At 32.3% G+C, this 16,100-nt stretch overlaps 2 protein-coding genes across 2 annotated transcripts in view; one reads left to right on the top strand and one right to left on the bottom strand.

The window, feature by feature from the left end:
• LOC140672407 (alkaline phosphatase) overlaps positions 1 to 16,100 on the top strand; it is a 182,593-nt gene that overhangs the window by 89,335 nt on the left and 77,158 nt on the right. The gene's annotated exons all lie outside the window — the stretch shown is intronic.
• LOC140672409 (caspase-1-like) overlaps positions 1 to 16,100 on the bottom strand; it is a 34,518-nt gene that overhangs the window by 4,590 nt on the left and 13,828 nt on the right. The window contains exons 3-4 of the mRNA XM_072904555.1: positions 9,404 to 9,579; positions 5,279 to 5,399 (exon numbers count right to left, since the gene is read on the bottom strand). Coding sequence (XP_072760656.1) covers positions 5,279 to 5,399; positions 9,404 to 9,579 — 297 coding nt within the window. The remainder of the gene's footprint in view (positions 1 to 5,278; positions 5,400 to 9,403; positions 9,580 to 16,100) is intronic.

Raw genomic sequence — 16,100 nt, 5'->3', positions numbered from 1 at the left:
ACGACACCTTTAGCATCGGACCAGATGTTATCCGTGAATTCAGTATTATCTACATTATTAACAATATATCTACTTCCTGACAACTCATACATGCATATATATATATATATATATATATATATATATATATATATATATATTTACACATACATATACATACATATATAAATATATGTACATAATCGTTTTTATGAAAGATTAATAGTGTGGCCATCCGCGTTTCACGTTTATCATATCACACACCTATTATCCAATTGATTACTATATACTTTTGTAAAGATAATTTTTTGAAGCAAATTTTAAGAGATTGATTACCGATTTCCCCAAAGTTATTAATATTTAGAATAAGAGAGAAAAATATTTTCACATAAATTTACTGCGTAATATCAGTGCGCGTTTATATGCGTAATAATCGTTAAACTCTGTGAAATAAATACATATGTTGGAGAATTATTTGGATTACGTATTTTATTTACTCGTATTGAACTTAATCTGGAAATATTAAACCGTTAATATCAGCTACACGCGCCCGATTGTATGGCAAATGTAAAATTGCATTACGGTTACAGGAAATGTTATATGAACCGTTATATCATAGACATGCATGTATCATGTATCTTCTGTTTGGTATCAAGTAAATCTTGTTTGAGCTTGTTAATATGATAGACAGAGTTTATTTACAAACATTATTTCGTAGAATACACGCGTATCATACAAATTTTGTTTACATATCTTAATCGATGTGGTAGATACGAGCGAAGTCGCCATCAGCGGGATAAGTTTTCCGGCTTATTTTCGTAAGCAAATTAATCGTGGTTATATTAAATTGGATTTCAAAGCGAAAGATTTTGATATAAAACTGTGTGTTTTTTGTATGTATAATGACTTTTATATTTATTAAATTTAATTAAATGAAACAAACGTGTTTCTTCTATTAGATCTTATTTATACGGGTATTATTTTAATTAATATATATTTAATATTAATACATATAGTCAATTTCGCATAGCGACAAAGCATACCATGTCGTGTCAATCGGGCGGAATTGAATTAATGAAAAATATCTGTTGATAGTCAGCGAATTGCCGTCAAAATTACCACAGTGATATCAAAGCGATTGTGTACCATTTAAACGAAATAAATCTGTTAATATTATTTTCATGTAGTATATATATATATATATATATATATATATATATATATATATATATATGTATAATATTAATACATATATAATGAAGAAGAGATGTACTACATGAAAAGAATATTAATAGATTTATTTCGTTTAAATGGTACACAATCGCTTTGATATCACTGTGGTAATTTTGACGGGCAATTCGCTGACAATCGACAGGTATTTTTCATTAATCCAATTCCGCCCGATTGACACGACGTGGTATGCTTTGTCGCTATGCGAAATTCCCGATCCAGGCAACCTGCTAATCTGTATTCGTGAGTTTGTTGAGTTCCTGTATTTTTTTCTCTTGTTTCTTTTTTTGTTTTTTTTTTTACGAATTGCTAGGCTGCTGTTCGCAATAAATCCACGAAACTACAATCGTAACAAAGTTCATGTCATTTGATTCTGAATTTAGGCGAATCTCGGTTAAGAATTTGCAATATTTCTCTTTCGGAATCTTTTGCCTCATCGATATTGTTATGTGCATCTGCGTTAGATTTGCAAAGTTTGCATAATTATTGCGTTCGTCCAAAGTGCGTTTAAGATAATCTCTCACTGTGTGCTTATTTTTATCTAAAAAAGTATTATATATTTATGAACAGAGTAATTATGTTTTATATGTACATGTAATTTTATGCTTTTTGATTTGCTGAATACAATGGTAGTATTTTTATTTGTCCAAAATGGTAGTAAATTTATCTTAAAAACACTTTTAATTAATACGACTATTTCCTTTTAGACGAATTTTGATTGCTTCTTCACGACTTTAGACAAATACATAAAAATGCTACCATAAGAATTGAACAACTCAAAGTATAAGATTACGTGTATAATATACGTTACATTTTTTAGAGCAAAATCAATCCCTATTTTATCCATCATTCTTATTTCCTATATATACCATAAAAAGTAATAATGACTATGAAAATAAACTCTTTTTTTGGTATCGATGTATTAAATTTTGACTATATCAATTTAAAATCAACAAAGTTTAGAAAGATCAATTTCAATGTAACGTAACAATAAATAATGTAACAAATTGTATTACATGAACTGTACATTTCGTTTAACGAATAACTGCGGTAATTAATTTGAAGATTAATTAAAGTTTGAAATTAATTGAGATTTAAAACAAATTTGTCACTTTCTCATTTGCCAGCTAATGATTATATACACGCAGGAAGAAAATAAAATTTAAAACAACGGTGCCATATATTTTAATATCAATGTGAAAAAATGTGAAACTTGGCTACGAACAGTCTCAACGGGAGTAAAGTAGTCGTCTGAATAAGCTTGGACGATATCCAACCTGTTTCGTATCTCAGAGAGTTTATCGTGGTAGTTCATTTTTATTTAAATACACCTTTGTTTCCAATGGTGACCGTAATAATAAATGCAGTAATAAATTGCTAGTATCGATATACCATTTTACACCTCACTGCAATGTTTAAAAAAAAAAAAAAAAAACTGAAAATTTTTTCCTCATCGAAACATATACCATAAATTTGCTCGTAGTGCAATTCGTGGTTTATTTCGATTTATTGCACAATGCTCTCTATATATTTTATGTAGCAACAGCTGCGTGGTTTTATAGATGCAGTCGCTGAGAAATTTCATTGTTTCAGATATATCACACATATTTATTTCTTATAGATTCACTTGTAGCTTTGCCTTTTATATAGATCTCTTTTCTTTCAATACCAAGATTAGAAAACAAAAGAAAAATTATAGTCATTTCACACATATTATAAACGTTTTTTTTTTTTTTTTTTCAACTCGAACTCTACGTTAATATCGTTCAGATAACATTAATATACAATCATTTAGAAATTTTTTAGATTTTGACAATAAGAATTTTTTTAAATTTGAAAAGAGAGAGAGAGATTATTTGAAAATTTATATATATTGTAAACTGAAGCAATGTTTGCACTCGCGCGATAACATTTTCGCGAAGAAAACTCGATTCTACATAAAAATAATGAAACGGAGAAATCTTAAATAAAATCTTGAAAAATGGATTATTATAATCATATTTAGATTACGAGTACATGTATACGGTGTACGTAGTTCTGTAATAGTATTACGTACTTGTATCGATTTATCAGCTGACTGATTGACGTTCTCGCGCTGGATAACACCGCGTTGTTGTGTCATCGACGTGCACTGTCAACACAAATTCTCGCACTCCATTAGCAACTACAGGTCAAATGTTTGAACGCAGACGGAAATCGCGCGAAAATGTACGCGTTGCATCATACGTTGTTACTGTTCTCGATACTCTCGTAACAATTTGCTTCTCAAAGCCCTTTTGGCATTTGATTGCGATTTCGAATAGTAGCCGTCTTCGACTCTATTCAAATCTGAAACGTGAAATTATTTTTCCTTTCATACTATAAGTTGTAAATTGAGAATTTGTCTTTGGAAATCTCGGATTTCCGTTCGACGAATTGTAGAATATGCGGAGCGATAATCAAACGTGCTGTGCGGAAAGGGAGAGGTGCACAGTAATTGGTATAATAATTGGAAATTTCGAAGCCTAACTGGTTCAGATTGGTATTGAGTTGCAAATAACATTGGTTTACATTCATTAACGAGTTTTAGCTAGGGGCGTGAAAGAGGAAGGAAATAATTGAGAAATTGACATAGATTATCTGTGCATCACGCGTCTACGTTATAATCTGTATTATTATTCAGAAATAAGCAGCTTATGACGCTATAGAAATCTAGAGAAACGGACATGCATACATACAAGAAGAACCGCTTAACTCGCATTCGCCTCCTATCTGTTTATTGTTCAGTAATCGAATATATGTCTCGTTAATATTATATTAATAACCGTAATACCTTACGCTTGACGAAGTATGAAAACTGGCTTAAAGCGCATTTCAATGCAATTATCGTTCGGAATTTCTAACGCTAGTTGCTTTGAGAAGCGAATATAAAGCGTGGTAAGAAACGTAGACATGAGGATGTGATAACAGATATCCATAAGACGTATCTTTACAATGTAACGCATCAGATTTAAAGATAAATATCTTGGCGAATCCAAATCCTCAACAAAGATTTAATGTTATTGGTTTTTGTAACTTTTTATATTTTGATGTTGTAATTCAATTATTATACTTTCTTTTAAGCGAGAAATCGTTAATTCTAATAAAGCTGATCGACTTCTGAAACAAGATTTCGCCAGAAGATTTCTTATTAATTAATTAATTCTAGTCACGAACTTGACAGTCTGAATTATTTTCTTTTTTACATGCGTATGAGTTTGACGGAACTGTTTGATTTATCACATATCCTTGCAAATGCAGGTTTGCGTTATGCGCGTGTTAACGATGGTTACCTAAAGGCTTGTAATCCGAGTAAACATCCTCATTAGCGAGCACCATTTGCCAGGTCGTTTGTTATTTGTTCAAGCGGTACCTAATTATCGCGTTATTCTTTTCAATCGCAGTGTACTTTTGATTAATGCAATCGACATTTCTATTTGACTTCAATTATGATTTGCATACGAATCTATTACTTTACAGCAGCTGTCATAAAAGATTAATGATTAATTTTAATACTTATTGCCTAATCTCTGTAGCTTTTGCTTATTCCGAGAAGTTTTAATATTTTTATTTTGATGCTACTTTAAACTCCTCTTACTTTGATAAATCAAATGAAAGATCATGTCGGCAAAAATACAATTGCCGACCATCAGATTATCAATATGAATAATCAAGTTGTCATATATATCCGACATTTCTATAACTCTGCGTCATACTATTCTCAGAAAGGGGTTCCTTTCATTCAGATTCCCTGCATTATCTCCGTCTCGAATAAAGGGGCTTATGCGTGCATTTGCACGCGACAATACATATCTAGTTCACGTGTATCTATAGAGCGACTCAGAATTATTGTCCTTACTTTTAGATCGTGCAAAGAAATAAATAAGAAAAGCTATGTGAAACGAGAATCATTCAAAATATAATAATCCTTGGTAAAATAATTTTTCAAAAACTGCAAGACCAAAATCAAAGGTTGCTTCAAGTTTTGATTTCAATCAAAATGTTTTTGAAACCTCCTGTAGACTCTTACATATTACACGCATATACGTACCGTCGTAAGTAGAATACGCAACCATGATATCCGCATAGGTGGGAATGCTGTACGTAGTCCTCTTGCTATCCGTCTCATGAATAATTTTCACCCCTTTGTCCAGTTGCGACCCGCGGCATGCCTGCGGCAAAGAAAAACGTGCGCGTGAACGATACTAGATTTTCCCAGCGCGTAAAAGATGCATGGGATTCACGACCGCTCTAGATTTTCTCAATCGCGAGAACGTATCACGATTTATTTAAAATGCTTCAAAGGTTTTTTTCGCGCAATAAATTTGCAATATTATTTGAAACAATGTCAAAAGGTGCAAAATGTGCAAGTGTGCTCTGCGTCGATTAACAAGTCATATTCAAAAGATTCTGAATGCGCTAATGCAATTTTGCTAAAACTTATTTTTATATAATTGAACCGAGTGATTATTTATGCGATGCCACGCGCTTAAATTTTTGTAAAAGAATTGATACGCGCGAGTTATCAGCTTATCTCGTATAATTTACATAAACATAAAACTTGGTTATTACAAAATTATTTAACTTTGCCGAGATTTGCCCGATATTTGCCCGATAATATTCAATCCCACATGCAATTACAAATACAATTAGGAAATATGTGAAAACATAACAAATTGCTGGATTTATTGGTTTTAATAGTTTTGAATCCGATATATGTGTTCTCGAGTTACTCTCCGTCATGTACAATGCAATATTAATTAATCCTTATAATACATGCAATCTATTTTTGCAATGTATATAGAATATTATCCATGAAAAATTGTAGTTTTTGTTTTTGCATAACACAATACTCAAACATAAATTCAATGAGAAGTTTATCTGATTATTTTACATTGCAGATTCAACTCATCATACATACATTCTCGTATTACGAATAATTTCACGTTACTATTAATGAGAATAAGGCAATGTTAACACAAACTGCATCCAATGGATCTCGTTTGCCTCGATAAAGCTTAAAAATTGTTTCCACTTTTATAGAGGGAACGTGCAACGATCATTTGATACGTTGGAAGGTTAAATGTTTAATGGTCAAACACAAGAATTGCGCTACGATTGTTTTTATTTCAGAATCGGTAGTAGAACATACAAGACGATTACACACAAATCTATCAATGTTTACAGCGTCGTTAACGGAAGACGAAGGAGAATTTGAGCGGAAGAGCGGCAAGAAATATATGGGGTCTACTTTACTTGAGGCTATATCGTGGCTGCACGCAGCTTTTAAACGGCTAGAAATTGGCACCGATTTCGATACAACGCGGCTGAAATTTGCATCCGCACAATCTATCGCTTGCAAATCACGATAACCCCGTATTCATAATCTACATCGTTAAAATTTCACATGAGTATCGAATAAATCATTAACGTGTAATTAATCTTCTTCATTAATAATAACAGCGTTTCCGTAGGCGTAAATTAGTCAAGTGTTCGCATATAGCGAGAGGTATATTATACATCTGTTTCTGCATTTTATTCGACATTATTTTTGCACGAGTTTCTAAAAGATGTACGACCGAGTCGTGTGAATTATTATCTCTTTGGGACTTTGGACATTTTTTTGTACGGTTTCCTTTTTTTTTGAAGACACGAGATTAAATCACTAATCATATCGATCGTTACGAGCGCTAACTTTATCGTGCTCGTTTATCTTCGTCACACTTTATCTTTGGGATCACCGATTCTCTGACTCTATTTGAGACGAAAGCGGTAATTTCGAAAGGGTATCTGGCCAGTTGGTTGGCTTTTTCCAATCCTTTTTCTTTCGTGGAGAGTAAATTACAATCGTTGTCGGAACGGCTATCTCTGCGATTGCTCGATATACCGATCGGATTTTTAACGATCTAAAGCTATGGGCGTAGTCTCAGATCTAAATTTTCAATTCTCCCTTTCTGTATTATTCTCTAATTTTAAAAAGAAGGCATAATTTCTTCTCCGATAATGTACGAAATATTTTTATCGGGGTTATTTTTCATCTCTATTACGGTGGTTAAGAATTAAATCGTTTTGTGTGCATAATTCTCATTGCGAAATTGTAAAAATAAAGATCGGTAATAAATTGGCTAAGAAAAATGAGAGCGTATAAAATTATAGTTCATGTACCGTAGCGAAATTACATGAAATTGCTTGTATCTTCTTTTACTTGAATATGTATGCGCGCATGCAATTGTCTCGCGCGATTATGACATATCTACGTCCAGGATACACTAGTTTCCAAATGCGTCCGATAAAAACATTCGTGCATTTGGCCGACGTATAAGTGTATTCGCGCGATGCAGAAAAAAAGCGTGATGGAAATATAATCGCAGATGGAAAAATACGAAAAGAAAAAAAGAAAAAAAAAAAAAAAAAATACGTAGAATATTGTGCAACGCGAATTGTCGCTTGGCATTTTTTAATTCGTCCGGTGGCAAAATCCTCGAAACGATGCATGCGTACATTACTTTGGGAATTATGCAAATAACAGTTTTTGCCGTCGTTCCCTTTCGACCGGCTGCGTTACGCGGGGACGCGGGAGAGTAATCTTAATTACTGCGGCTTCCTAGAGTGCGCGAACAGGTTCCATTACATTGCAGAATGCACATATTTCATTGGCCGCGGCCGCTAAAAACCCGACGGTGCACTAATGTGCAGGAGTCCGCAAATCCCTCGGAGATCGTCGTGAGGCAGATAAATGGGAAATGTCTCTAAATGGAAAACGATCTCCAGGCAGGATTATGTGCCCGAGAAAGAATTAGATCTAGCCGGCATTGTTACCGAAATTATGTGCACAACTAGACGTCGAGTTAATCGTTTCTTTTTGAGACACAGATTACAGATCGCTGCAATTATGGCATTTCCAAATGCGACGCCAGCGAGCAGGAAGTGAGTGTTGTATTTATAGTTAACTTTCTTTCTCTTTGCAGCGGCCATCCATTTTGGTATCATCTATTTCGCAACGTCATCTATTCCCATCTCGCGTAATTACAGAAATTCAGGAGAAAACTTTGCCGCGTGCAGAAATTGATGAAAAATACGCGGATGGACAATGAATAATAGATTAATAAACTGTTGCTTACACAGACAACAATTATAAGAATTGCAGACTAAGAAAATGCAATTTAAACTTATCGAAATTAATTATATAAGCTTTGAATATAATAAGTGAACAAAGGAAAATCAAATCGTATCAAATATAATCAGTTGTATATATATAGCAATTATTTATATTTTTTAAAAAATTTACATTTTATTTAGAATTAATAAAATATTATAGGAGAGAAAAATAAATTTCAATAGCCTTCACTCTGTTTTTATGTTTCTCTATACGTTAAAATTCATAAAACAGAATATAATTGTTTTCGTTTTTCCAATCAGGACAACCGACATGGATATTTTTCTTACTGTTATATTTCAAACATGCGGGATCTGCAATCGCATTTCTGGCTAACTGAATTTATATCGCGCAAGAATATCGTATATCAAAATTTCCAGCCGGAAAATGTAATTATTTTTTTCTCCCTTTCTCTTCCGTCTCGCTCGGTCCTCTAGTGGCAACATCGTTAAAATATGGCCGGAATTTCGCGAAAGGTAAAGGCAATGCAAGAATCATAAAGATGTGACACGATTTCGCTTCATCTAAACTAGATCCAAACAACTTTGAGCCAAATAAAAATATTCAAGTTTCTTGGCACACTTATAAATTCAAATAATAAATAATAAATAAACATAATTTTTGTAAATATAAATGTAAACAAAAATATTTACAAGAGTAAAACGCTCTCGCGAGATATCATGTAAAGAGTAACTATCGAGGAGATGTTTTAATCGCATCTATTTTGAAAGGCACGATTAACTTCTACAAACGCCAGCTTGTACAATAGCTTATATTAACTCATAAATCACTCTCTACGCGATCTGTATAAATCTCCCCTGAATTACTCAGCATGTAACACCGCTCGGACGATTCACTTTGAGATGATCCATCACGAGGCTGTTTGGGATGAACGAGAGCGGAGAGTTGCTTCTCTTTGAACGTGCGGTTCATCATTGTTTGCCCGTTTGGCACGATTCATTCGCGATTCATATATATACCCACGACACATACATACTATAATATATCCGTCAGATGTACCTGAATGAAGAACAACTTTGGTTTGCCGGCCAGAGTGGAGCATCGATCGCCGGTGAAGGGAGTCCACAGCATATCGACTGGATACAGGCTATCGGTCGAATGCAATAGACCCGACTCGCCGTGTGACATTGCGACCACGATCAGGCAGTCGGCATCCGTGTGGTCTTCCGCAGCGGCTTTAATGAAAGGATTAATTAATTCCTCGCGGTGGCCGCTAATAGTCGTTGGACGGTCTGGCCTAATAGTCTATGCAGAAACAAACACTGAATTGCCGTCGGTTAAGATCGTGCTCTGATATTGTTGGTCGTGTCGCGCGAGAATTTCCTACGGCAAGGAAATCGAAACACAGTGAGAGCAGCTGTACTTCCGGGCTTTACGCGAGATAGCATTAAGGAATTAAATGAAATTTCCGCCGAGTAAAATTGTACAAAGCGATTTATTATTAAGGTTCTAAAACGGCTGTAACCGTGAGTTACGGACAGCTAGGAATTTATTAATATGTAATTTTCTTTCACAATATTGAAAGAGATAAAAACATTGATAATTCTCTCGTATTTTTTGTAAAAGAAATTTTTAATTTGAGGATATTTACACAAAGTGCATATTTTCTTTTCGTTTGGATGATTGTCAGAATGCAAGCTAATTTTATTTTATTTCTTTAATAAAATGTTTTACAGAACAATTAGAAACATTTAAAAACATTAAGGAAAAATTTAAGGAAATGACAAGAACATAAAAGGAACAAATAACGTAATTTTCACAAAATGAAAATTAAAAGAATTGTACTTGATACAACCATAATGAGTATTTTATAGATATATAAGTATTTATTTTGAATTTTACATGTCGTATATATTTTACACTTAATGAATAATGTTATCTAATTATCTGATTATATATTAATGACTAATTAAATGTTTGCTAAATTAATGCGATAATAGAATAGCAATCTTGAAATACATTTAAGAAACAGATCAATTATAACTATATTTATATATCAATATGCATATATATATTTTTATACAATATTTTATCATGTTACATTTTTATTAGAAAAGTGTAAAAAATATCAAACGTCCTCTGAATGGAAAGTTCAGGAGCGTTTGCGACAGGAAACGTGTGTTAAAAAACAAATTCGCATACAGAACAGTATTAAACAAAATTCTTTCTACAATTACGAAACGAGCTGTTCTGATTAAAACAAAAGTATGAATGGCAACTTTGCTTTTGAAGAATATAAAAATAATTTATTTTTCTTTCTCCTTTTCTTGGTGTGTGTACAATTTTATTTAAATTACCACTGTGTTTTTTAAAGCGTGTTTAAAATACTTGTTTGTTTCAAAGTGGTAAACTAATTATGGATGGATGTAAAAAACATCTGATTTATAAACGCTTGCAGTTATTTTATCAGTGAAATAAAATTTTTCATTACGCGAGATTAACTATGTATTATTCGCGGTAGCTTCATAACTTTTGAGAAATTTTAATAAAATGCAGAGATATTGCATTCTTTTCAAAGTACCGTTCGCTGGTGAGTCGGGCGGATTTTCAAAACGGTTTAACATAAAAGATTGATTTAATTCCGCGATAAAATGAAAAAGGCTGTTTACTCTAACACGTTGTGCAATATTAATTGTCATGTTACAAAATGAAATAATGTTAACCATGTAAATCGTGTAAAAAAAAAAACAGGAAATAATTTTATTTTCTTTCCCTTTTTTGCGACGCCAGAAAAACAAGAAAAAAAATTATAAAATTACAATAGAGAGCTCGGTGGATACACGTAAAACTTTTTGTTGCGCCGTCATATACATATGTATAACCGTTATACACTCTCCGAATGTACAACAATTTCAGGTTTTTTTTATTACGTTATTTTTTATTATGTTTTTTCCAATCTCGTTTATTACAGCGATCGTATTTTCGCAGTATTGTATTTACTCGGTTTTTTAAACTCGTTTCTTTCCTGTCACGTGACCGAATCTCTTGTGCGTGACTTTACCGTATCGTATCTTAAATCTGAATTTTTATGGTAAATTTATCTCGAATATGCGAATGAGAATTCAACGGAAAACATTTTTTCCCTTCTTTGAAAACCATAGCGAGTTTTCGCTATGGGCAGGCGATAAGATTATTGGATACTTTGATCACAACTTTTTCCTGACTTTAGCACAATCGCGCCTCTGTACACTGAACTAAAAGAACTTTTCTTACGGGAAACATCGAAACTGTTTCCGTGCAAAAGCATTACATTCAAGGGCGGTCGATAATCCAATTAATCCGCACTACCTCGGTCCAGTAATCCTGGCGTACTAGTGTAATTAAGGGACGGGATATAAATTGCACAAGAAGGAAGGCTAGATTGCTGTTGCAAAATTGACGCGCGACATATTCAGTTTATGAGTTATACATGATTTGTGCGGTCAAAAAAATGTTTCGCGAAAAAGCTCGTGTGATTACGTGAGACGACGTTTCCGTTAATTCTCTGTTCCTTGCAAGAGTGCGTTTTCCCTCTGGAGTTCACCTTGGAAACCGTAATGGAAATCTGGCTTTGCACAATCTCGGCTTGAGGGAGCGAGGGACAGGAGGAGGGAACCTCTATCACGTGAAAAGATCGTCGTAATGTCGTCTCGTAGTGATTTTTTAATTACCACTACTGGTGTACCGCGTTGTCGTATATAAAAATAATTAAGAGAGACAATACTTTTTTACGTCAGCCAATTATCTGATATATTATCTCGTGATTGAATTATTTTTCTTTGTGTTTGTTAATCCGTTCTTTTTGTGCTTCTATTATTTATTTTCTCTTGCACAAAGGAAGTGCCTGCTCCAAATTGATCGCGCGCGCGATCGATCTTATTACGTACAATTTAATTTATGTTTCTAATATATTTTCCTTTATTAAGTATTTTACGTAACTTTAATTACTTTATTTTCAATTGATAACAGATGCATTTGGCAGTTAAAAATTATGATGTCAAAATTACATCGAAAAATACACATTAAAAATTGTACATATCTAATAACGTAAATGAATAAATAAAATGTATTTAAAATTCTATTATTATTAAACTTATATAATATAAAGTACAATAGTTTTCCAAAGTGCATAGTTTGATAATATTTTAATAATATTATATTAGATATATATGTTATACTAATTTCAAAGTTTCCTTCTCGACCTCATTTTCTAGAAACATTTTATAAAATAATTTATATATAGAGAATATATTTATAAAATATGTATTAAATATGATACATAAATATTAAAACTTTATAAAAATTATATATATATATATATATATAAAATGACTAGTTAAATAATTATAGTTATAGCGATATAAAATTAATGACAATTTGGCCTGTTCATTAAACGTTAATAGCGTCATCCAGGAAAAATCATATTCGTGAACGAACACAAAGCTACGAACAACATATTCTCTATCCAGAACCTGCCATAATTCAAAACGGTCGACGTGCAGGTATCGTCGTTCGAGCACCGAAGTATAAATCGCCCAAAGTGCAGTCTCGGCGTGTCGTAAATTCGAGTCGGCGGTGAATACTGCGGCGATACACGTATATACATACATATATATACGGGCAGTTAACAACCCGATGAAAGAGAAGCTCCTGCTAATAATATTCTAGCGAAATATTCTCTTTCGCTGAAGGCGTGGACGATTGTCCCTAGCGGTTCGATCGATAACCGGGACACGCGCGCTATAAATTCGAGAGTTTAATATCGACATTGGCTGTGATAGTTTTCAGCGCGAGTGGAACATCCTCTCCAATCCCCCGTAGCGAGAATGTACTGGGTAAAATGGACGTCGCGTATCTTCTCTCGACTGCGAAATACCAGAGATCGAATCGGGAAGAGTATCATTCGTTTTGATGTCGAGAAACAGGGACAATATCCAAGTATATGGTCGATAGAATACAAGACTATTTCCCTCCCTTGTCCTTCTTCCGTTCATAAAGTTACTGATAAAATCTTGTAATCTTGCAGACATTTATATAGGTGTTAAGAGCTACTTACAAAAGTTTATTCCAGATTCGCCGAGGCATTTAACGGTGACAAGTAAAGAGAGACGTGAAAATCGCGACATTCACGTATATAGAAGATATTTCAAGGATTAAATGTTTTAACTTAAAATCTCTTGAATTTAGGATTCATAAATAAGAATAAAGTTTCCCCTGCAGACATCTCTCTAGAGGAACTTTTTTATTTTTGAATCCTAAATTCACATTTTAAGTTAAGATGTTTAACCGCGAAATACTTTGTATATACACACACACACACACGTTTATATGTATTTGGACTTTTAATGAGGAAAATTCACTATTCGGTATTCGAGTACTAATCTGTATTCTAGAGAAGATTCGCGACCCTCGGCGCACTCTGTATATCTCGAGAAGATTGGCGAGAATAGGCGGTGAAATAGATGTGAAATACCCGCACGGAATACGCGAATAGCGACGGTATCATTCCTCAAGCCTGCAAGAGAATGAATTATGTGAATTAAGAAATGCAAATAATTACGACGTGTCCGTGAGCTGCGACCGACGTGCTCTCTTGGTATACCGCCAATTTCTGCGTTTCGATTCTGTCAGAGGAATAAGAATTCTTGCCGATTGATGTGATTTACGGTTTGTTCGCGACTCGCGGATTTTACAGATGGACTTTGTACACGTGCGAATCGAGAAAATGTTTTTTTTTTTTTTTTCTGCGCAGTTGCGCCTATAAATTGAAATGTAAAGAGCAAATTCCAAAATTGCTATCGTAGTCTTCTATTCTCGAATTCTTCGACCGATCCAAAAATTTGATGATTTGTCAGAGCTAATAATTTTTTTTTTTTTTAAACTGCTCTTATCTATATGCGATCTAACTCTTGTCCGTTTATTTAACGAACATATATTTTCCTAATGATAAATTTTTATTTCTTGGAACTGTATGATTTTAGTGTATGTTTCTGATCTGCCTATCTATGTAATTAAGTTTTTTGAAATTACGAGTATACCTTATTATACGCGCGGATTTTGTCAAAGGTCGTTTTGTTGTTTCAGTTTATATTTTCATATATAGTCATATTTAATTTATTATATAGAAATACATAAATTATTTTTTAGATTTAGATTAATCAATATTTATTTTGCAATAATAAAATTATATAAATAAAATTATATAGATTATATAATGCAGAATTAATATAAAAAAATAAAATGCACATATGTTTTTATGGAACATTTTTAAGATCGAATTATTTAAGTTATCAATTTTTTTGAAAGTTTTTTATTTAAAAGTCATTCATGGCAAATTTTATCTATAATATTCTATTAATATTATATAAATATGTAATATTGTAATATCTATTATTTTCTACTATAATTCTACATAATTTTGGAATTGGTAAAAACATGGTAAAAATATATATATGACATATATTCTCAAAATTAAAACTATTTGTATTATGATATTTAGAGAAAAGGTTAAACAAAAAATATAATATAAAATAAAATTATAAAATATTTTATCAAAATTAAAATTATTCTAATAGAAAATTTGGATATAATATATATTGCACAAATTTGCTCTACAAAGTAAAAGTTTAAATATGTATGACAATTCTCATGCAAAGTCTAATGATTAAAGCAGACATTCAGGTTAAAGTTATAAAGGATTCATTAGAGAGTGTTATTAAAGAGATATCGTGACTAAATAAATTTAAAAAATCTGCGGATATAAACGTGTACCTAATATACATATTACATTCCAGTAAATTATGCTAAGTGAATGCAAATAGTTACATTGAGTTTTAAACTTGTTACACTTAAACAGGCATAAGACAGGTTCAAGATTACTTCACTTTGCAACATTGTTTCATCCTTCATCTAATTATTCATTTAATTATTCATGTTACCATAAAAAGCATCGTTCGTAAAAATTGGAGAAATTATTTACATTTAGATGGTTCAAATTATGCATTGAAAATGAAATAAACCCTTTCGAGAAAAAGAGAGACATGTTCAAATATCAAAAATCGAAATCAATATTTAAAAATATCGATTTGCATACAAGTCACTATCTTTTTCAATTTTATTATTAATCATAAAAAAATCGCAACTTTAATTAAATTAAAAAAAAAAACAGTCATTTTGTGCTGATATAATTTTTTTTTCGCGTAAAAATTTCATTTACAGACAGAATTATATGAACGTGTTGTACTAACGTGTTGTATTACGTTGTTATACATACTGTTGTATTCTTTCTCTCTCTCTCTCTCTCTCTCTCTCTCTCTCTCTGTATTTATATCTTGTTTTTTATTATAAATAAATTCTCGAATATTGTAATAAATGATAGGAGATTTCGCCGAAATTTCCTATCATTTATTTTCGCATGAATAATAACATGATGAATATTCATTTTATAAGGAAACGTAGATAATGCATACTTCTATAATATGAAATTAATAATAAATTAATATTCCAATATGCTCACGTTTTACAATGTAATGGCGAATGTGCACACGAATTTCGGATGAATTCCTCAGAGGGAAAGAAAAATGGATAGCGTAGACAAAGCAAACAATGTAATGTCCGCGAAAATATCTCTATTGAACGGTGACACAATTCTATATTTTTCTTTAGTTCGGTTGATGGCTTATTCTGAGTGATTTGTCATAACATTGAAAGATCTCGT

Source organism: Anoplolepis gracilipes, chromosome 13 (genome assembly GCF_047496725.1).
Source record: "Anoplolepis gracilipes chromosome 13, ASM4749672v1, whole genome shotgun sequence".
NCBI lineage: Eukaryota > Metazoa > Arthropoda > Insecta > Hymenoptera > Formicidae > Anoplolepis > Anoplolepis gracilipes.
This window is presented reverse-complemented; position numbering and strand designations above follow the sequence as displayed.